Raw genomic sequence first — 22503 nt, 5'->3', positions numbered from 1 at the left:
ACGCATCGCAATGAACCCACACATTGCAACGGTAATGCGATAGACCTAGTGTCAGCACCCCCAAAGTTATGGTACTCCCGTACACTAAAGTAATGTCCGATCACTACCTTATAAAATTGGAAGTTCTGACTCATTCCCAACAAGCTACTAATAACCAATGCCTTAGCGGCCGCAATTCGGCATGGCACAGTTGGAAGAGTGGCCGTGCCAGCAACCTGAGGGTTCCTGGTTCAATCCCCACCTTCTACCAGCCTCGTCACGTCTGTTGTGTCCTTGAGCAAGGCACTTCACCCTTGCTCCTGATGGGTCGTGGCCTTGCATGGCAGCTCCCTCCATCAGTGTGTGAATGTGTGTGTGAATGGGTGAATGTGGAAATAGTGTCAAAGCGCTTTGAGTACCTTGAAGGTAGAAAAGTGCTATACAAGTATAACCCATTTACCATTTAATATTAATGCTGCCACAACTACGACTCTTGCTGGTACCATTCCCAAATGATGGCAACGCCATTGATAGAATAGCACTGCTAAAGCTTAAAAAGGCCCCTAGAAGGTGTACCCCCTGGTTTACAGAAGAAACCAGAGCTCTTGAACTATCATGTAGAAAGCTGGAACGCAAATGGCGTGCGACTAAACTTGAGGTCTTCCATCAAGCATGGAGTGATAGTTGAATAACTTATAAATACTCTCTTACCACAGCTAAAGCTTTTATTTGTCCTGCCGCTACTTAACTGCGATAAATGATGCATATCCCAGAGCGTTAATCCGATTTTGATGAACATTGACTTGCATAGTTTAACTCACTGAGTGTTCCTTTAACCCAGTTTGGTGAGTTAAAGGAACTCTAACATGGTGTTAGAGCTCAGTGGCCTTGTGGTTAGAGTGTCTGCCCTGAGATTGGTAGGTCGTGAGTTCAAACCGAGTCATACCAAAGACTATAAAAATGGGACCCATTACCTCCCTGCTTGGCACTCAGCATCAAGCGTTGGAATTGGGGGTTAAATCACCAAGATGACTCCCGAGCGCAGCCCTCACCTCCCAGGGAGTGGAACAAGGGGATGGGTCAAATGCAGAGGGTAATTTCACCACACCTAGTGTGTCTGTGTGACTATCAGTGGTACTTTAAATAATGAACTATTTTGAAAATATTAATTTAACTCTGCAGAGTGTGAAGCTATATAAACCCCCTGCAAAGTGTTAAAATCCACTCTGTGGGGGTTGATTCAACACTGCAGTTGTTGTTGTTTTATTTGTATTTATGTGTCTTTGAGGCTCTTTTTAATACAAAATGTTGGATTTATATGACAACCAGCAAAGACGAAGCATTGTAAATTGTTGTTACTGTGGCACGTCAGCGCCCTAAAGTGGTCTGATAAAGCAGTGCTGTTGAAAAGCCGCAAAAGGCTAGTGATAAGAAAGTTTAATAGTTCAATTTGAACCTGAGCAGCAATAAAACATGTAAAACTTTAATCATTTGTACAAAACCCGGAAATATCTCGGATATGATAAGTGATGCTGAAAAAATAGACAAGAACATACATAATATTAAAATGAGTGCGGATGACGTTCAAAAAGCTCCCAGTGGACAAAATATTCTCTCACATGACACAAAACCTAACTAGCTTGAAATATCTAACCCAGAATTACAGATGATGACAGAACATTAAGAAGAAACATTTGAACATTTTACTTACGAGTGGGTATAATATTCATAAAGCGCTATATAAATCTAAATCTGTTACAAAGGCACTGAATTAAAAAAATCTACAAACACATTATACAAATAAAAGTTAAATATGTTTCCATAGAACAAACCACACTGGCGTTCCCCCTGGTGATGTGTTCAGCACCCTGACATTTATTTAAAAGCAATTGCACAATCCCTGAGCTGTGGTTGTGCGTCAAAGCCTCAGTAGTTGAAGGGTCTCCCGTCATCGTGCGAGTAGTTGCCATTGCTCTGGCCTTGGTTCCGAGCGTACGGATTCAGCTGAGGCCGATCCTGAGTGTACGGGTTGCTCAAAGGTCGCGAATCTGCATAGGAGTTGCTTGCGGCTCGAGTCTGGTCGTACGAGCTGGTCTGGTTGCGAGGATGCTGGTAGGGGCTGCCGCTCGTGTTGTCTGAGTGGTCATTGAGCCACTGCAATAAAAGGATCGTGTTTGTTTTGCGTCAATAATTATTTCAGCACAGTTTCAGTACATTTTTGTTGAGTTTTTCCTCGCCTCTGTCGCAACACACTGATACTTTTCACCAAAAACTGTAAGGATTTTCCCCACTTGTTTAGATGACAAAAATGCCATATTTGGATTTGTTTACAATAAGAATAAAAAAAAAAGATGTTTAATAAACAAACTCTACCTAAAGAATCAATGAAATAATTAATATCGCTTTTTAAAATTCCAATATTTACTATCATGGAAAGCAGTTGAATCATGAAATATATATTTTTTGATTACATTAGCCACTATTTATAGTGGAGCCCAATAAAATATATGTCAAAAATAACATAAAAAGTAAAAGAATATAAATAAATACTTGCATATTTTGAAAAAGGGTGCACATTTTTGGTAATTTAATTTTTAGTCCATGGCACAATAAATGTCGGTAAAATATAATTCAATAAATACTGTAAATAAATAACTTTTAAAAATTACATATTTTTATTGAGCTAATTTTTGTAAAGAACCATAGCCATATATTTACACACCCACACAAATATATATGTGTGGGTATATATATATATATATATATATATATATATATATATATATATTATATACAGTACATAAATTGTCATGCAGCGATATGAAGCCCCCCCCCCCCCCCCCCCGAAAATAATCTGTCTAGGGTACACTTATTAATGATGAAAAATTATATCTATTTGCGATTAATTGTGGTTAAATATTTTTAACTGTTTGACAGCCCTAGTTATTTATATTAAATTTAACTACTGCTACTACTACTTTTTAAATAAAAAACAATAATAGTAGTGAAACATAATTAGATAAATACTGTCTAGGGTACACTTATTAATGATGAAAATTATATCTATCTGCGATTATCGCGATTAAACAGTTTTATCGTTTGACAGCCCTAGTTATCTATATTAAAGTTAACTACTGCTACTTTTTTTTTAAAATAAAAAACAAATAATAGAAGTGAAACATATTTAGATAAATAAAGTAAATAAATAACTATTTTAAATTAACATGAACAACATCAAATACAGTATTTTCTTTTAAGGAACTATAGAATTAAAAAAATATTGTCTTTAACAAAAAATTAAGGACCAAATATAGCAGCGAAATCATGCAAATCAAATGTTTGTTTAATTTCTTTATATTTTCTAATCTTTTTTATTCACGCTATCTATTACTCATAATACAGCGCAAAGGCAAGATATGTCACAAAAAACAGTCAAAAGAGTAAAATTCTAATAGAAAAATATTTCGGTTAAAAATATTTTTGTGATACATATATATATTTTTAAATTGTTTGAAAAATTGCTTTCTACAACTTTTAGTTTAGTTTTACCGAGTAAAACCTTAAGATATTTACTGTGAGAAAATATTTTTCGTTCATTCTTAAGAGACCCAGCATATTTTGGTAAGTAATAAATGAAAAAAGGGCAACCACGTAGACTTACAGCCTGAACAGATGATTTACTTTACATCATATCTCCTAAAAAAAGTTGTATTAAAGTGCCCCAAAGCGTACCTGGTGGGTTGCTTACTTTTTTTTTTTACCTTTATCTTTGACTACTTTACTCACCGAACTCTTCCCCCCGGCCATGTGACGGCCATTGTTCTGCGTCATATCCAGGTTGGTCCCGCTGTCCCAGGCGGTGGAGGCCGTGGCCCGCGGGATCCTGGCACGCCACCGCCTTGGGAAAGGTTTCAGGCCGTGGTCTGCTGGTTCTGTCTTTACTGGCGGGGGCTGCCTGTTGGCTGGGAGGCTGTCAACCCAGCGGGTGCTTATCATGATAGGAGTTGCCCAATTCGTGATTCTCCTCCGCGTTCGACTCTTCTGTTTCTTGGACGTCTTCTTCGTGGATCTATCAGGACAAAGAATTACAGTCAAAATATTGCAACAATGTCTATTAATTCCATTGTAGTTTGCAGCGTCTCCAAAAGGTGAGCAGCTTTTATATATCAAACTTTTTTTGTATTTTCTTTAGAGCGGTTACATTCTTTTTGCCTTTATGATTTATGGATCGCCATCATTTTAAAATTAACATCGCAACTCATCCTCTGTTAATTGCTATCGGGGTCGTTTCATGCCATCTGCTGGTTTACATGCATAAATCTCTAGAGCCTGAACATAAGACCACATGTTTTTTTTAAACTTTTCAATAGGGGAAACATACTGTCCTATGTTTGGGTCAGTATGGTAACTGAGAATCAATTATTGCACATAATCATGAAGAAAAACCTCCCCGGGTCACTGGTGAGTGTGAGTGACCGGAAGAAAAGCTTGCTTGGAGACAAGTCGCTAGGCGTCACCTTTTGGTTCGCGCGTACGAATCCTTATATAAGACATTTTTTGGGGAAAAAATAACTAGAAGTCTAGTATTATGAATCCTTACATATGAATGTAAGACAACTTTTTAGGGGAAAAATACCTGCAGTCTCGTATTATAAATTTATATATTACAAATATAAGACAACTTTTTGGGGGAGAAAATACCTAGTAGTCTTGTATTATGATACCCAATTTCACGAATATAAGACCACTTTTTTTTAAGGGAAAATACGTAGTAATCTTGTATTATAAATCCTTATATTATATCTCTATATTACGAATATAAGACCATTTTTTGGGGGACAATACCTAGTAAAATACTTACTAATCTTATTTTATGAATCCCTACATCACAAAAATTGGAAGACTTTTTTATGGGAAAAATACCCAGTAGTCTAGTATTATGAATGTCTATATTACAAATATAAGGCAACTTTGTGGGGGGGGGGGGGGGGGGGGGGGGGGGGGGGGGGGGGGGGGGGGGGAAATAACTAGTAGTCTTGTAGTATGAATCCCTAAATTACAAATATAAGAATATTTTTTAGGGGAAAATACCTAGTAGTCTTGTATTATGAATCCTTATATTATAGCCCTATATTGCAAATATAAGACATATTTTTGTAAGGGAAAAATACCTGGTAAAATACCTTTATTATGATTATTATTGATATCAGGTACTGTAGTTTTCATTAGATAACAATAAACAAAACAAATTCAGGATAAATAACAGCATGTAGGGTTTTTTCCATTACACAATAATACATGAATGAATCCAAGATAAATGATATCAGAAACTAGGGAGTTCATTTCAAATTGTTTTCAGTACATAAAGACATTCAGGATAAAAGTTATCAGAAACTGTTTTCATAAATTTGATACTTGATTGCTTTAAGGGGAAAACCTGGTAGTCTAGTATCATGAATCCCTATAATACAAATATTAGACAACTTTTGGGTGTCATGTCTGTTGATCATGTTTTTGTTTGGGCCATGAGCTGTTTATTTTTTGGACTCTTTTTAGTTCCTGTTTGTGCACTCTTGCTTGTTTTGTTTCCATGACTACTTATTAGTTTCACCTGTTTTTGGACTCACGCACCGGACTCATTTGGACACACGCACCTGTTGTAATCATGTCACGATTATTTAAGCTTCAGTTGCCAGGCAGTCGGCCTGGCGGACCATATCATCACTCTGCTTCATGCCATGTTTACGATTCCATGCTCAGTTCATGCTGTTTGTTTCACCGTTCCATGCCAAGTAAGTTTTTGTTTATTGTTTATAGTTTCTGCCCTTGTGCAAGTTTTGTATCAATAGTCAAGTTTGTTCTCCGCCATTGTGCGCGCCTTTCGTTTGTTCTTTTTTGATAGTGTTAAATAAAATATGTACTCACATGCCCGCGCCAACTTTCCATTGCTTTCCGGGAAAACAAACCCCAAAGTCCAAGTCTTGACATTGGGGGGAAATATCTAGTCGTCTAGTACTATGAGTCCCTATATTACAAATACAAGACAACGTTTTTTGGGGGAAATACCTCGTAGTCTTGTATTATAAATCCCTATATCACGAATATAAGACACATTTTTTGTGGAAAATACCTGCTAGTATTGTCATATAAATCCCTATATTACACATATAAGAATACTTTTTTATGGAAAATACCTAGTAGTCTTGTAATATGAATCCTGATATTCTAAATGTAAGATTACTTTTTAGGGGACAAATACCTATTAGTCTTGTATTCAGGTCAGAACTGAGAATCAATTCTTGCACAGAATCATGAACAAAAAAAATGTGAGTGATGGGAAGAAAAGCTTGCTTAGGTATAAGTCTTTAGGAATCTTCTGTTGATTTGCATGTGCGAATCCTTTTATAAAAATATAAGATGGCTTTTGTTGTGGTAAAATACCTAGTAGTTGTGTGCTCGTGTCAGTATGGTAACTGGAACTCAATTTTGCACAGAATCTTGAAAAATAAGTCCTCGTTGTGAGTGGCAGGGAGAAAGCTCGCCGTCTGCTTGTTATATTTAGGCCAACAGGGGGCTAACTGGGTTACCTTGGCCGATACAAACTCACTTGCAAGACATGACGATCAGAACGATGGTCGAGATGAGCAACAGCCCTCCGAACACGGAGCCGACAACCACCAACGCCAGCTGCCATGCTAACGAGCAGGAAATAGGACGTTATAGCACACAGTGCGGCTTACTGTCACGCTAGACAACACATGTAGCGACTGTTTCACTCACTTTCATTGCAGTTAAAACCAGACTGACCGTATGGACAACTGATAGAAAAAATATACATGCATTGTTATTATCGTTAATAATAGTATTATTTCAGACAATGAAGCTACTTACTCCATACAATGTCGAGTTCCGTTTTGGTTTCTGGCCACTCGGACAAGCCTGCAGATGTAGAGCAGATGTAAATGAGATTTGAAAAGATGCACTACCTTGTTGTCAGCCAATCAGGTGCACTTACCGACACACATCTCTCGCTGAAGTCGGTGTTAATGTAACCCTCCGCACAGGTGCACTTCAAGAAGCCTTTTCAGCCACACACAACGATGTTTCCTCCTCGCAGGGTTTCTTAAGACACAGGTCGGTCTCTGCAAACGACGAGAAAAGAAATGACCGTATTGACACGGACATAAGATGACGACTTGGGGGGGGGGTTTACGTACTAGAAAAGGTGGAATTGGCCAGAATGCAGTCGACGCATTTGGAAGCATTCGCCATGACGTCATCAAACGTCTGTGTCGTGATAGGAAAATTCACGATGAAAAAGAGCTCTACAGTCGCGTTGACGCCGCTTAAATCTGATCGCTTGTTTTCCAAGCGCCTGTGCAGACATAATGACATAATGATAACAATAACAATAATGTTTTGTTTATTTTGAACATACTTGACCAGGACAAAATATAAATATGCTTTATAGTAAAGTTTTAGTCAATAACGAATAAGTAACTAGTAAAGGAGTAAAAATTGATAGAATCATTGTATACACAAAAAACACACTGTTGTAGGATATATGATAAACATTACTTGATTTGTATAGTGAAAATAATGAAAAATACAGGAGTAAAAACTGTCAAAACCATTGTTTAACAAATAAATGAAGATAATATTGCCAGATAATAGATAACACCTTGTTATTACCTTATATGATGAATTCAGGATTAATGATATCAGGTACTGTGGTTCTTGTTAAATTACAATAAACGAAAAAATCCAAGATAAATTACGGAAGGTAACTGTTGTTTTCATCACACAATAATACATGAATGAATCCAAGATACATGATATCAGAGAATAGGGTTTTCATTCAAATTGTATGCAGTACATGAAGAAATTCAGGATAAAAGTTGTTTTCATTTAAATTGGATACATGAAAGAGTTCAGGGTAAATGATCACAGATACTGTAATTCCCATTAAATGATAATAAATTATTCCAGGTAAAATATATCTGATGTGGTGTTTTTATTAAACATAATACATTAATCGGAAATACGTTCCGGAAATCGGAAAAGATAAGATACTGTTAATGGTTTTCATTAAACAATAAATGGAAAAAACTGTAAATTATATCAGATACTGTGTTTTTTTTTAATTAATAAATGAATGCATTCAGGATACATGATAACAGAGATTATTGTTTTCATTAAAAATTGATACATGAATGAACTTAGGATAAATGACAACGGGTGCTGTTGTTTTCATCCCAAAAAAATCATACATAAATAAATTCAGGATAAATGGTATCAGATACTGTAATTCTTATCATATAATAATACATTAAGTAATCCAGGACATTATATCAGATACTGTGGTTTTCATTAAACAATATTAACTGAATTTGAGACAAATTATATTCGATGAAGTGGTTTTCAATAAACAATAATAAATTAATACATTTGGATAAATTATGTCATATACTGTACTGTGGTTTTTATTAACCAATAAATGAACCCATTCAGGCTAAATGATATCAAATACAGTGGTCTTTATTGCTCAATGATAAATTAATGCATTCAGGATATCGTAACTTAAAGATCATACTGTGGTTTTCATCAAAAATAATTAATGGGAAATTAAGGATAAATGATATTAGATGCTGTAGTTTTCATGAAACAATAATAAGTGTGTGACTTTAGAATTAATTATATGGTGAAAGTGTTTGGCAACTTACTTGAGTTCCAGCACCTCACTGGTAATGTGGCCCTTAATGGCTCTGAATGAACGCCATAGCTGTGTTGTGGAGAGAGAATATATACTTTAGGTTAACTATGACTTCATCTCACACACTCAAATGTATGACGCCACTGTTTATATGATGTACAGTATTATTTCTGACCTTGTTCAAAATGTAAACAAACCAATACACTATGTGGTGGTGCTGTAATCAAACCCTGTCAGGTTGACTTGAATTTTCTCACACAGCTCTACAAAACCCCCTACAGGGGTTGAGTTGAATCACCACCAAATTTGGCACACACCTTTAAAGGCCTACTGAAACCCACTACTACCGACCACGCAGTCTGATAGTTTATATATCAATGATGAAATCTTAACATTATAACACATGCCAATACGGCCGGGTTAACTTATAAAGTGACATTTTAAATTTGCCGCTAAACTTCGGTTCGAAACGCCTCTGAGGATGACGTATGCGCGTGACCTAGCCCGGCGAACACGGGTATGCCTTCCACATTGAAGCCAATACGAAAAAGCTCTGTTTTAATTTCATAATTCCACAGTATTCTGGACATCTGTGTTCGTGAATCTGTTGCAATCATGTTCATTGCATTATGGAGAAGGAAGCTGAGCAAGCAAAGAAGAAAGTTGTCGGTGCGAAATGGACGTATTTTTCGAACGTAGTCAGCAACAACAGTACACAGCCGGCGCTTCTTTGTTTACATTCCCGAAAGATGCAGTCAAGATGGAAGAACTCGGATAACAGAGACTCTAACCAGGAGGACTTTTGACTTCGATACACAGACGCCTGTAGAGAACTGGGACAACACAGACTCTTACCAGGATTACTTTGATTTGGATGACAAAGACGCAGGCGTGCTACTGTGAGTATGCAGCTTTGGCTTCTAAACATTTGATCGCTTGACCGTATGTGCGCAACTTTTTTTTGCGTATGTACGTAACTTTTTTAAAATATATAAGCTTTATGAACCTTGGGTTAGGTGAACGGTCTTTTGGGCTGAGTGATTGTGTGTGTTGATCAGGTGTCTGAATTGTATTGGCGTGTTCTATGGAGCTAGGAGCTAGCAGAGGAGCTAGGAGCTAGCGTAACAAACACGCAGGTGTTTTTATGCAGGATTAATTTGTGGCATATTAAATATAAGCCTGGTTGTGTTGTGGCTAATAGAGTATATATATGTCTTGTGTTTATTTACTGTTGTAGTCATTCCCAGCTGAATATCAGGTCACCCCCGGCTCTCACAGCATCTTCCCTATCTAAATAGCTTCAACTCCCCACTAGTCCTTCACTTGCACTTTACTCATCCACAAATCTTTCATCCTCGCTCAAATTAATGGGGAAATTGTCGCTTTCTCGGTCCGAATCTCTCTCACTTCATGCGGCCATCATTGTAAACAATAGGGAACTTTGCGTATATGTTCAACTGACTACGTCACGCTACTTCCGGTAGGGGCAAGCCTTTTTTTTATCAGATACCAAAAGTTGCAATCTTTATCGTCGTTGTTCTATACTAAATCCTTTCAGCAAAAATATGGCAATATCGCGAAATGATCAAGTATGACACATAGAATAGATCTGCTATCCCCGTTTAAATAAAAAAAATTCATTTCAGTAGGCCTTTAAGGGACTGTCAAGTGCATGTGTGTCAAATTTGAGTCAGATTGGCTGTAAAAACACAAAATGTGTCATTGACCATTTGTGTAATGACTGTAACACTTAAAAAAATGTATTTATTACACGCTAGCATGTCTTCCAGTGCATCTTGACCGACACCCATAGGAGGCGTCTCATATGTCATTTACCTTCATGACTGTAAATGTTTAAAATCCAAACAACTGTGTTGAATATTGGTGGTTCCACAGTACAAAAAACAAACAAACCTGTTCAGTAATTTGCCTTGAGGCGTGGGCAAATGCGTCTGATGTTTTGGTTGCCATTTCCTCAACATATGTTATTGTGGGCACCTGCAGTTGCCCAGGGAAAACTTGAGCTGAAATAAAACAAATTGACAAAAACATTGGATTATCGGTCATAAGGAAATATTGTACTGATCCGAATGTAAGACATATCTTAGTATTTTGTTATCAGAACAAAGACAAGTCATCTTATATTTGGGGTCTTGAGATTTAAAACTTGCCAACCAGCAGATGGAGCTATTAGGGTTTCAAATCAATTCCTAATTTTCAAAAATCGATTTAATTTACTATTAAAAAAAAATAAAATATGAACACTTATATTTTATTTTAAGAATCCATTTTTAAATCAACGTTTTTCAGCCATTTCCTCGCTTACTTGCTGCATGTATACATTATATGTCAGCAACCAAAAGGACGTTTTGCAACCTGTAACCTTTTTAAAAAAGGTTTTATTGTAAGTTTAATACCAAATAATACATTGCCTGAATCGGTTTGAATTGAGAATCGTGTTCTATCGTGGATCCATTTTGAATCGAATCGCCATCCCAATAATCGGAATCAAATCGTGAGTAGTTGTAGGATTCCCATCTCAAGGAGATGATTCCGAGTCGAATCTCGAGTCAACACGATTCTTATGATAAACTATATTAGAAAAATGACCGTAAAAAATTTAGAGAATAGTTTACAGGTTACGAAAGCTCCTCTTGGCTGCTGACATGTGACGTATACATTTAGCGAGTAAGCCTGGAAATGGCCTAAAAAAACGTCTTTTTAAAAATTGGTTCTTGAAAATAAAAAAGTATTTTTTTGGCTCAATTTTGAAAATTATGAATGGATATTTATAATTGGAATAAATAAGGATTGCAATTTGAATATTAATTAATTTTTTTTAGCACTCTCTGCCTGCAAGCAGTGGAAGGCCCAAAATAATTGTTTCACAATATTACAGTTTTGTCTAAAATATAAGACAACAGGGACTATAAGACCACATCTCTTTTTCAAGATCTGTTATTGAAAAAGCCAAAAAACACCTAAAAATCATGCGGTCAACAGTGTGAGAGAGGTGTAGTCAGCGCTGCCTGCAAGAGGAAAAGTCACCGACGCTGGCAATGGTGCTGAGGACGAGCACCATCGGGCAGGGGCGGTTGGCAAGTATGGTGCTGACGGCGAGACACAGCTAGCAGTTGATTAGATTTCACAGGTGGTACGTGTTAATCTAATCATCTGTTGTCTTTAACAGTAAGCGGCCGGGAGCAGGAGGGGGAGAGAGGATACGAACGTGGCTGAAAAGTCGCGTCCTGCTTGAGAGAGAACTTTGTGAAAACAATCTGATGATTAAAACCTTGTTAAAACCTACACGCTTGGCTGTGTCTGACAGTGGAACTCCGGGGAAGTACTTCCACAGACAGATATAAGATTACATTAAAAAAAAGAATAGAGTACAAACCTTGTTTCCATATGAGTTGGGAAATTGTGTTAGATGTAAATATAAACGGAATACAATGATTTGCAAATCATTTTCAACCCATATTTAGTTGAATATGCTACAAATACAACATATTTGATAGATAGACAGTACTTTATTGATTCCTTCAGGAAAGTTCCCTCAGGAAAATTAAAAAATGATGATGTTCAAACTGATAAACGTTTTTTTTTTTTTTTGCAAATAATCATTAACTTTAGAATTTGATGCCAGCAACACGTGACAAAGAAGTTGGGAAAGGTGGCAATAAATACCGATAAAGTTGAGGAATCAAACACTTATTTGGAACATCCCACAGGTGAACAGGCAAATTGGGAACTAGTGGGTGCCATGATTGGGTATAAAAGTAGATTCCATGAAATGGTGTGGTGCAATATTAGACATTAGACATTAGACAAACTTTAATGATCCACAAGGGAAATTGTTCAACACAGTAGCTCAGTTACAATGATGGAAAGGACAATGCAGGTATAAATAGACTAATATAGCTATAAAAAATCTAACATATATACGAATATATACATAATATGTGTACAGAGTAATTTATATACAGATATATTATATTATGTCTATAACATATATACAATATAAACCAATGACCATGTACAATATTACAGTATATACAGTCTATATGACAGCAGCAGCATAAAATGGAGAGTAGGTCCAGCAGGAAATAGAAAATAGACATTATAAACAAAGAGAAGTAGCTAACATGTCAGGTGTCAGGTAATAGGCAGATGTCATCTATTGCTGTATGGCGAGTGATTATACAGCTGGATGGAGTGTGGAATGAAGGAGTTCTTGAATCGCACAGTGCGGGAAGGAAGTTGAAGGAGCCTGTTGGAGTATGAACTCCGCTGTCCCTTAATTGTCAGGTGGAGTGGGTGGGAGGGATTGTCCATGATGGCCAGCAGTTTGTCCAGTGACCTCCTGTCCCTCACTGACACAAACGCCTCCAATTGCGTGCCAATAGTTTGGCCGGCTTTCCGGATCAGATTATCAATCCGGTTTGAGTCCCTTTTGCTGGTGCTGCTCCCCCAACAAACCACTGCAAAGTACAGTGTACTGGCCACAACAGACTGATAAACGATCTCCAACAGCTTGCTGCACACATTGAATGACCTAAGCTTCCTCAGGAAAAAGAGTCTGCTCATGCCCTTCTTGTAAACAGCTTTGCAGTTGTCCTTCCAGTCCAGTCTGCTGTTCAAGTGGACTCCCAGGTACTTGTACTGCTCCACCACTGCCACCTCCCGGCCCTGGATCTTGATGGGCTCCACCGGGGTCACTCTCTTCCTGAAGTCGATGACCAGCTCCTTGGTCTTGTCCACATTAAGGACCAGATGGTTCGCCTGAGACCACTCCACAAAGTCAGCGATCAGTGTCCTGTACTCCAATTCCCGTCCCTCTCCGATACACACGACCACAGCAGAGTCGTCAGAGTATTTCTGCAGGTGGCAGGACCTGGAACTATACTGGAAGTCTGAGGTGTACAGGGTGAACAGGAAAGGAGACAGGACGGTCCCCTGTGGAGCACCTACACCACTGACCACAGTATCCGACACGGAGCTCCCCAGTCGCACAAACTGGGGCCTGTCAGACAAGTAATCAGTGATCCAGGAGACAATGGATGAACTGACACCCATCCTGAGCAACTTGTCACTCATCAGAATTGGCTGAATGGTGTTAAAGGCACTGGAGAAATCAAAAAACATGATCCTCACAGTGCCCTTCCCACCATCCAGGTGAGAGTGAGCATGATGCAGCAGGTAGATAACAGCATCGTCCACTCCTACATGGGGCTGATATGCAAACTGTAGAGGATCCAGGGAAGGAGCCACCAGTGGCCTCAGCTGATCCAGCACAAGTCTCTCGAGGACCTTCATGACCTGGGACGTCAGGGCAACAGGTCTGAAGTCATTTGAGCTCGATGGGATGGGCTTCTTGGGCACCGGCACTATGCAGGATGTTTTCCATAGCACTGGTATCCGTTCTAGCTTCAGACTCAGGTTGAAGATGAAGTGCAGGATCCCAGTTAGCTGAGCAGCGCAAGTCTTCAGGACCCAGGGGTTGACTCGGTCAAGCCTAAAGTACCACAACGGAGACCCCCGGACTGTTGAACAACTTAAGCTGTACATCAAGCAAGAATGGGAAAGAATTCCACCTGAAAAGCTTCAAAAATTGGTCTCCTCAGTTTACCAAATGTTTACTGAGTGTTGTTAAAAGGAAAGGCCATGTAACACAGTGGTAAAAATGCCCCTGTGCCAACTTTTTTGCAATGTGTTGCTGCCATTAAATTCTATGTTAATGATTATTTGCGCAAAAAAATTAGTTTCTCAGTTCGAACATTAAATATCTTGTCTTTGCAGTCTATTCAATTGAATATGAGTTGAAAAAGATTTGCAAATCATTGTATTCTGTTTTTATTTACGATTTACATAACCTGCCATGTACATATATATGTCCATATCCTGAGTTCAATCTCTGGGCTCGGGTCTTTGTGTGTGGAGTTTGCATGTTCTCCCCGTGACTGTGTGGGTTCCCTCCGGGTACTCCGGCTACCTCCCACGTCCAAAGACATGCACCTGGGGATAGGTTGATTGGCAACACTAAAAATGGGCCCTAGTGTGTGAATGTGAGTGTGAATGTTGTCTGTCTATCTGTGTTGGCCCTGCGATGAGGTGGCGACTTGTCCAGGGTGTACAAGAATGCAGCTGGGATAGGCTCCAGCACCCCCCGCGACACCGAGAGGGACAAGCGGTAGAAAAGGGATGGATATACATATAAATATCTGACTTATTTTTACACTTTTATGAGTGTGGCACTTTTGGATCCTCAATATTTTTTTAAACTGTCATTGCTCAAAAAATAATAATTAATTAAAATCAATGTTCCAATTAGCTCCAATTACTTCACTTCCAATGTTCCACTTGAAAACATTTTTGGGGGGGATATTGCATACGTTTGTGTTTTTGCCATAAAATATACAAAACATTAAAAAAATTACTTTTTGTTGACAGATTTTAGCGTTCAATAATTTTTGGGGTAATTAATATATGACTTATTTTTTAAACATTTTTATGATTGAGACCCTTTCGGGTCCCCGTGACCAAACTTGAGGGGAGCCCCAAAAAGTGAAAAAAAAACAAAAAACTGTATATTGTACTGGTTTTGAAAATTAAAAAAAACCCCATCAAAATGGCCACGGCATGCTGTGATTTTTCAGTGTGCGGCCCTCAGTGGGAAAAGTTTGGACACCTCTGCTCTAGACCCTCAATCTAAAATGTCTTTTTTCCCCGCTTTCACCGTCCGTCCTATATTTGAGTTATTAATACTCACCACTCTGACAACCGTAGTAATCGTAGAATTCCCCAGCCCTGCACAAGCATACAAACGTTTCGTTGACACGAGCCTCACAGGTGCTCCCGGGGCCACAAGGGTGAGAGTCGCAAATACCTTCAGAGTAAACAAAAAAACATTTATGCACTTACAGTACTAACAACACTAGCATGGATGTGTACGGTACGGCTCAAAGTACCTGGAACTTCTGTGGTCAGAGGAACTGTTGGAGCATTACTTGGTGGAGCCACTGAATTTGGGGATGAAGGATGAATGGATGGACTGACCGAGGAAGGTTCTGTAGTGTTTGCTGGGTCGGCGGCAGCGACTGTAGTAGGTTCTGTAGGTTTGACATCAATTTGCAAATATATGATTTAGTACTTAGAGCAGGGGTCGGCAACCCAAAATGTGGAAAGAGCCATATTGGACCAAAAATACAAAAACAAATCTGTCTGGAGCCGCAACAAATTAAAAGCCATATTACATACAGATAGTGTGTCATGAGATATAAATTGAATTAAGAGGACTTAAAGGAAACTAAATGAGCTCAAATATAGCTACAAATGAGGCATAATGATGCAATATGTACATATAGCTAGCCTAAATAGCATGTTAGCATCGATTAGCTTGCAGTCATGCAGTGACCAAATATGTCTGATTAGCACTCCACACAAGTCAATAACATCAACAAAACTCACCTTTGTGCATTCATGCACAACGTTAAAAGTGTGGTGGACAAAATGAGACAGAAAAAGAAGTGGCATAAAACACGTCCTAGAAAGCGGAGAAAGTTGTACATGTAAACAAGGTGAGTTCAAGGACCGCCAAAATTAGTAGGAAAAAACGGCGCTCGCCAAATACTCGAATCAGTGAAGCATGTTTAATATAAACAGTGTGATTTATAACAATTAGGGAGGTTTGTGTCATGTTTGTCATACAGAAACCATATTAAAACAAAAATATATTTTTTCCCCCCTCATCTTTTTCCATTTTTCATACATTTTTGAAAAAGCTTCAGAGAGCCACTAGGGCGGCGCTAAAGAGCCGCATGCGGCTCTAGAGCCGCGGGTTGCCGACCCCTGACTTAGAGCAATTGTTAGCATTCTAAAATTAGCATTCAAGTTTTTGCTAATTTTGCAGGTATATACTTCAACGTCAACTTTTGTGTTACTTGACAAATAACACCTGTTAACATTATTATGCTGTCTTTTTTTAAGCTAATTTCATAGGTATCTACCTCAGTCATATTTCGGTATTTGACACATGCTAACGTTAGCATGCTAGCATTTTCCCCACATTTTTCAAGTACACACTTCGGAGTAATATATTTTGGTACCTGGCGCATGCTGCAATTTGCATTTCAGCATGCTAGAATTTTAGCTAATTTAGCAGGTTACACCTCAGTGTCATATATTTTGGTATTTCACTAATGCTAGCATGTTAGCATAATACTGTTAGCATGCCAGCTTTTTTTTGGCCAAATTTTGCAAGTATATACTTCAACGTCAAATATTTTGTTACTTGACAAATGACACCTGTTAACATTATTATGCTGTCTTTTTTAAGCTAATTTCATAGGTATATACCTCAGTCATATTTCGGTACTTGATGCATGCTAATGTTAGCATGCTAGCATTTTCAACACATTTTTCAAGTACACACCTCGGAGTAATATATTTTGGTACCTGGCGCATACTGCAGTTTGCATTTCGGCATGCTAGATTTTTAGCTAATTTAGCAGGCTCAGTGTCATATATTTTGGTATTTCACTAATGCTAGCATGTTAGCATAATACTGTTAGCATGCCAGCTTTTTTTGTGCTAATTTTGCAAGTATATACTTCAACGCAAAATAATTTGTTACTTGACAAATGATACCTGTCAACATGCTAACATTAGTATGCCGTGTTTTTTACACTAATTTCATAGGTATCTACCTCAGTCATATTTCGGTACTTGACGCATGGTAACGTTAGCATGCTAGCATTTTCAACAAATTTTTCGAGTACACACCTCGGAGTAATATATTTTGGTACCTGGCGCATGCTGCAGTTTGCATTTCGGCATGCTAGATTTTTATCTAATTTAGCAGGTGACACCTCAGTGTCATATATTTTGGTATTTCACTAATGCTAGCATGTTAGCACAATACTGTTAGCATACCAGCTTTTTTTCCGCCAAATTTTGCAAGTATATACTTCAACGTCAAATATTTTGTTACTTGACAAATAACACCTGTTAACAGTATGCTAACTTTTTTAAGCTAATTTCATAGGTATCTACCTTAGTCATATTTTGGTACTTGACGCATGCGAACGTTAGCATGCTAGCATTTTCAACACATTTTTCAAGTACACACTTAGGAGTAATATATTTTGGTACCTGGCGCATGCTGCAGTTTGCATTTCGGCATGCTAGATTTTTAGCTAATTTAGCAGGTTACACCTCAGTGTCATATATTTTGGTATTTCACTAATGCTAGCATGTTAGCATAATACTGTTAGCATGCCAGCTTTTTTTGTGCTAATTTTGCAGGTACATACTTCAACGTGAAATATTTTGTTACTTGACAAATGACACCTGTTAACATGCTAACATTACTATGCTGTCTTTATTAAGCTAATTTCATAGGTATCTACCTCAGTCATATTTCGGTACTTGACGCATGCTAACGTTAGCATGCTAGCATTTTCAACACATTTTTCAAGTACACACCTCAGAGTAATATATTTTGGTACCTGGAGCATGCATCAGTTTGCATTTCGGCATGCTAGATTTTTAGCTAATTTAGCAGGTTACACCTTAGTGTCCTATATTTTGGTATTTCACTAATGCTAGCATGTTAGTATAATACTGTTAGACTGCCTATTTTTTTATTAGGTGACTTTACCTGGCCAGCATGCTATCTTTTAACATTTCAGTTCGGCTTTGGCTCTTCAGCATTCATACAAAATGTTTACCAAGACTGCATTTTCTAGTTCTTTGAGAAAAAAAAAGAAGTATTATACTGGTTTTGAAGGCAAACATTACCAAAATTCTTTGATTTGTCTGTCTGTGGCCATCCGTCGAAAAGGTTTGGCCACCCCTGATTGTCAAGCATGGAAGTGCACACTCTTTCCATACACAGTAGGCCTGTTCAAAGGTGGAATCGAGGTTCCAATAAAGGTACGAAATTAAACCTGCTTGAGCTAAATACGTGTTAAAAATCCAGCCTTAAAACCTAATCTTTACTACATAAAGCTGTCATTTTCAAACCATACATTTATTTATTAATTCAAAACGTTTGTCTTATTGAACGCAGCCCCGATTGTAAGCTAATGCTAAGGAAGTAAAACTTTGTTTGTAATTTTTTTTTTAAATGTATTGAACAACAAACACAAAAGTCAAGGCACTTTCAACATCAGAAAAACATGTCAAGGAAAGAAAAGCAAATACAGATAGAATATTAAATAATAATTAGTAATAATGTTTCTTTCTTAAAAAAATTATAATTAATTAAAATCAATGTTATTATGAATTATTGACTTATTCAAGGCTCCATTTACATCACATTGAATATTCCACTTTGAGATAGTTTTTTGGGAAATGTTGCATATTTAGTGTTTGCCATTTAAAAAACAAAGTTTTTTTTTTTTGTTTTTTTTTAAAGAACGGCCTAAAACAAACAAACACAAATCATAAACAACAATAAAAATTATAATTGACGGGTAGATCTGAAGTTGATCTTGAGACAATTGTGTTAAAAGTAAAAAAAAAAGTATGATTTTTTTTTTTAAACTTTACTGAGCAGGACCTTTTTGGATCACAAATCATTTTAGTGGGACTTTTTTTTGAGTGTCAATGCTCAAAAAAAATAATAAATTAAAATCAATGTTGTTATGAGTTATTGACCTGTTTAAGGCTCCAATTATTATATCATCCAAAATATTCCACTTAAAATTTTTATTGGGTGAAAATATTGCATACTTTGTGTTTTTTCCTTAAGAAAACAGGATTTTATTTGACAAAAAGGGCACACAACTTTATATTGACCTTGAATAATAATACTGAATAATGTGAAGTGAACTATATTTATATAGCACTTTTCTCTAGTGACTCAAAGCGCTTTACATTGTGAAACCCAATATCTAAGTTACATTTTTAAACCAGTGTGGGTGGCACTGGGAACAGGTGGGTAAAGTGTCGTGCCCAAGGATGGGGCAGAAGCGGGGATCGAACCTGAAACCCTCAAGTTGCTGGCACAGCCACTCTACCAAACGAGCTATACCGTCCCAAAGACGACACATGATAATGACACATTTTTTATATTTATTTGACCAAAACCCTTTGATCAAGCCTAAGTGGAGGCCTTAATGTATATTTTTTTAAACATATTTTGTATTGGTTTTTAAAATAAAAAATATCAAAATGGCCCCCGCTTGCTTTGATTTTTCAGTGTGTGGCCCTCAGTGGAAAAAGTTTGGACACCCCTGATTTAAGGGGACCCCGACTTAAACAAGTTGAAAAACTTATTCGGGTGTTACCATTTAGTGGTCAATTGTACGAAATATGTACTGCACTGTGCAATCTACTAATAAAAGTTTCAATCAATCAATCAATCAACGCTAACAAGGGGGACGGTCTTTTACAACACACTGCCCCCTGTTGAGGGGGAGTGGAATGTTCAGCTTCATTTGACAACAAAAGTACATAACTAAAACATTAAAATGAAATGGTATACAAGGATGCTGTGGTAATTCCATTGAAAAGGGTGACAATGTGCTTTTGAACTGATTAAGGTTCAAAGCAAATAGAGCACTGAGTAAAGCAAACATTCTGTGCTGTCGGGAAGAAAGGGTGTGTAATAAATGGGACATTGGGTAAGTTTTGATTGCCTGTTATCAACACACTTGTCAAATATTTACACTGTGTGAGCTTGTACTACCTATTTCTGATATAAATCATTTATAGAAGAGCAAAAAGACCATTTTATTTTTTATCTTTTAGAAAATAGTCATCGTAATGTTTTTAATTGTTTTGGATGTGCTCGTAAAGTTAACAAGCACAATTAAACATGGCCGAAAAGGACTTTATGTAATCCAAAAATGTCTCTATACTGCAGCAATTTACTGTTCATTTAGATAATAGATGGAACAAATCAAATTTAAAATAGTTAATACATCATGAATGAATAGGACACTAAATTGATCAATAACAAGATCAATGATGAATGGATGAAAAAACAACATTGTATAGAATAGGGGTCACCAACCTTTTTGAAACCAAGAGCTACTTCTTGGGTACTGATTAATGCGAAGGGCTACCAGTTTGATACACACTTAAATAAATTGCCAGAAATAGCCAATTTGCTCAATTTACCTTTAACTCTATGTTATTATTAATAATTAATGATATTTACACTTAATTGAACGGTTTAAAAGAGGAGAAAACACGAAAAAAAATTACAATTAAATTTTGAAACATAGTTTATCTTCAATTTCGACTCTTTAAAATTCAAAATTCAACCGAAAAAAACAAGAGAAAAACTTAAAAAAAGAATTTATGGAACATCATTAGTAATTTTTCCTGATTAAGATAATTTTACAATTTTGATTAAATAGGTTAAAATCCAATCTACACTTTGTTAAAATATATAACAAATTGGACCAAGCTATATTTCTAACAAAGACAAATCATTATTTCTTCTAGATTTTCCAGAACAAAAATTTTAATATAAATTCAAAAGACTTTGAAATAAGATTTAAATTTGATTCTACAGATTTTCTAGATTTGCCAGAGTAATTTTTTTGAATTTTAATCATAATAAGTTTGAAGAAATATTTCACAAATATTCTTCGTCGAAAAAACAGAAGCTAAAATGAAGAATTAAATTAAAATTTATTTTTTTTATTCTTTACGATAAAAAAAAATACATTTACTTGAACATTGATTTAAATTGTCATGAAAGAAAAGGAAGGAATTTAAAAGGTAAAAAGGTATATGTGTTTAAAAATCCTAAAATCATTTTTAAGGTTGTATTTTTTCTCTAAAATTGTCTTTCTGAAAGTTATAAGAAGCAAAGTAAAAAAATTAATTAATTTATTTAAACAAGTGAAGACCAAGTCTTTAAAATATTTTCTTGGATTTTCAAATTCTATTTGAGTTTTGTCTCTCTTAGAATTAAAAATGTCGGGCAAAGCGAGACCAGCTCACTAGTAAATAAATACAATTTAAATAGAGGCAGCTCACTGGTAAGTGCTGCTATTTGAGCTATTTTTAGAACAGGCCAGCGGGCTACTCATCTGGTCCTTACGGGCTACCTGGTGCCCGCGGGCACCGCGTTGGTGACCCCTGGTATAGAATAAAAGCATCTATAGGCAAGCAAAATGAATGACATATATTCAAAGTTACTTACTGTTACAGGCAGCGATGAGGCAAAGGACAAAGAGACGTTTCAAATGTGGCCCCATGGTGGAAGTAAAAAAAGTCCTAAATGTAATAAAGTGAGAAGAGCTGTGAGTCTTCAATGCCCTCCAAGCTTGGCTGATGACGCAGACGACTTGGGTTCTGCTCACTTTTAATCATTTGCCACTCCTTCAAAGAGGCTGGAAATGTGTGCAAAAAAAAGAGTGGTAGCTTCCTGGCTGACATGTTCTTACGCCTTTAAGGCCACAGATTTGACGTTTGACCTTTCAGTGGAAATACACCAACACAATACAACAGCTCCATTGGAAATATGACAATTTGAAGAAAAATGATCACTTCCAGTCCATGTGTACATTGTTGTGGTTGTTTGGAGCTTGCTGAGTCCCACTGGAAAGTATCGCTGTTATTATGACGATGTCATGGAGCAAAATGAGCACTGGTTTTGCTGAAAAGGCAGATTTTTTACATACACCGATTCCGACCTAAAGAAGTGGCTTCATTTTACCATAAAATGTTTAAAAACAATTAATGATATATGTTTTAAAATGTATGTCTCTTTTTAATTAATTTATTTTTAAATGTATTCATTTATCACTTTATGGAATTTATTAATCGATTTTTGACAGCACCCTTAGCCT

At 36.9% G+C, this 22503-nt stretch overlaps 2 protein-coding genes across 3 annotated transcripts; both read right to left on the bottom strand.

Moving 5' to 3' along the window:
- Positions 1-1445: 1445 nt before the first annotated feature.
- Positions 1446-6912, bottom strand: LOC133655816 (uncharacterized). The gene is made up of 5 exons (XM_062056357.1): positions 6871-6912; positions 6760-6797; positions 6587-6674; positions 3766-4048; positions 1446-2133 (listed from the first exon to the last, which is right to left on the bottom strand). Exons 1-5 carry the CDS (start codon positions 6873-6875, stop codon positions 1906-1908), a joined length of 642 nt encoding a protein of 213 aa, XP_061912341.1. The 5' UTR covers positions 6876-6912; the 3' UTR covers positions 1446-1905.
- Positions 6913-6994: 82 nt separating this feature from the next.
- muc13b (mucin 13b, cell surface associated) lies at positions 6995-18574 on the bottom strand. Of its 2 annotated transcripts, none has more exons than XM_062054853.1 (7): positions 18491-18574; positions 15661-15801; positions 15462-15578; positions 10607-10716; positions 8703-8761; positions 7197-7354; positions 6995-7121 (listed from the first exon to the last, which is right to left on the bottom strand). In XM_062054853.1, the coding sequence occupies exons 1-7, from the start codon at positions 18558-18560 to the stop codon at positions 7051-7053; spliced, it is 726 nt and encodes a 241-aa protein (XP_061910837.1). In that variant the 5' UTR covers positions 18561-18574; the 3' UTR covers positions 6995-7050. The 2 variants fall into 2 exon arrangements, with proteins under 2 accessions (XP_061910837.1, XP_061910838.1); XM_062054854.1 differs by lacking the exon at positions 18491-18574 and adding an exon at positions 16160-16295.
- Between the last annotated feature and the right edge of the window lie 3929 nt (positions 18575-22503).

The sequence above is a fragment of the Entelurus aequoreus genome, linkage group LG08, assembly GCF_033978785.1.
Source record: "Entelurus aequoreus isolate RoL-2023_Sb linkage group LG08, RoL_Eaeq_v1.1, whole genome shotgun sequence".
In the NCBI taxonomy this organism is placed as follows: Eukaryota; Metazoa; Chordata; class Actinopteri; order Syngnathiformes; family Syngnathidae; genus Entelurus; species Entelurus aequoreus.
This window is presented reverse-complemented; position numbering and strand designations above follow the sequence as displayed.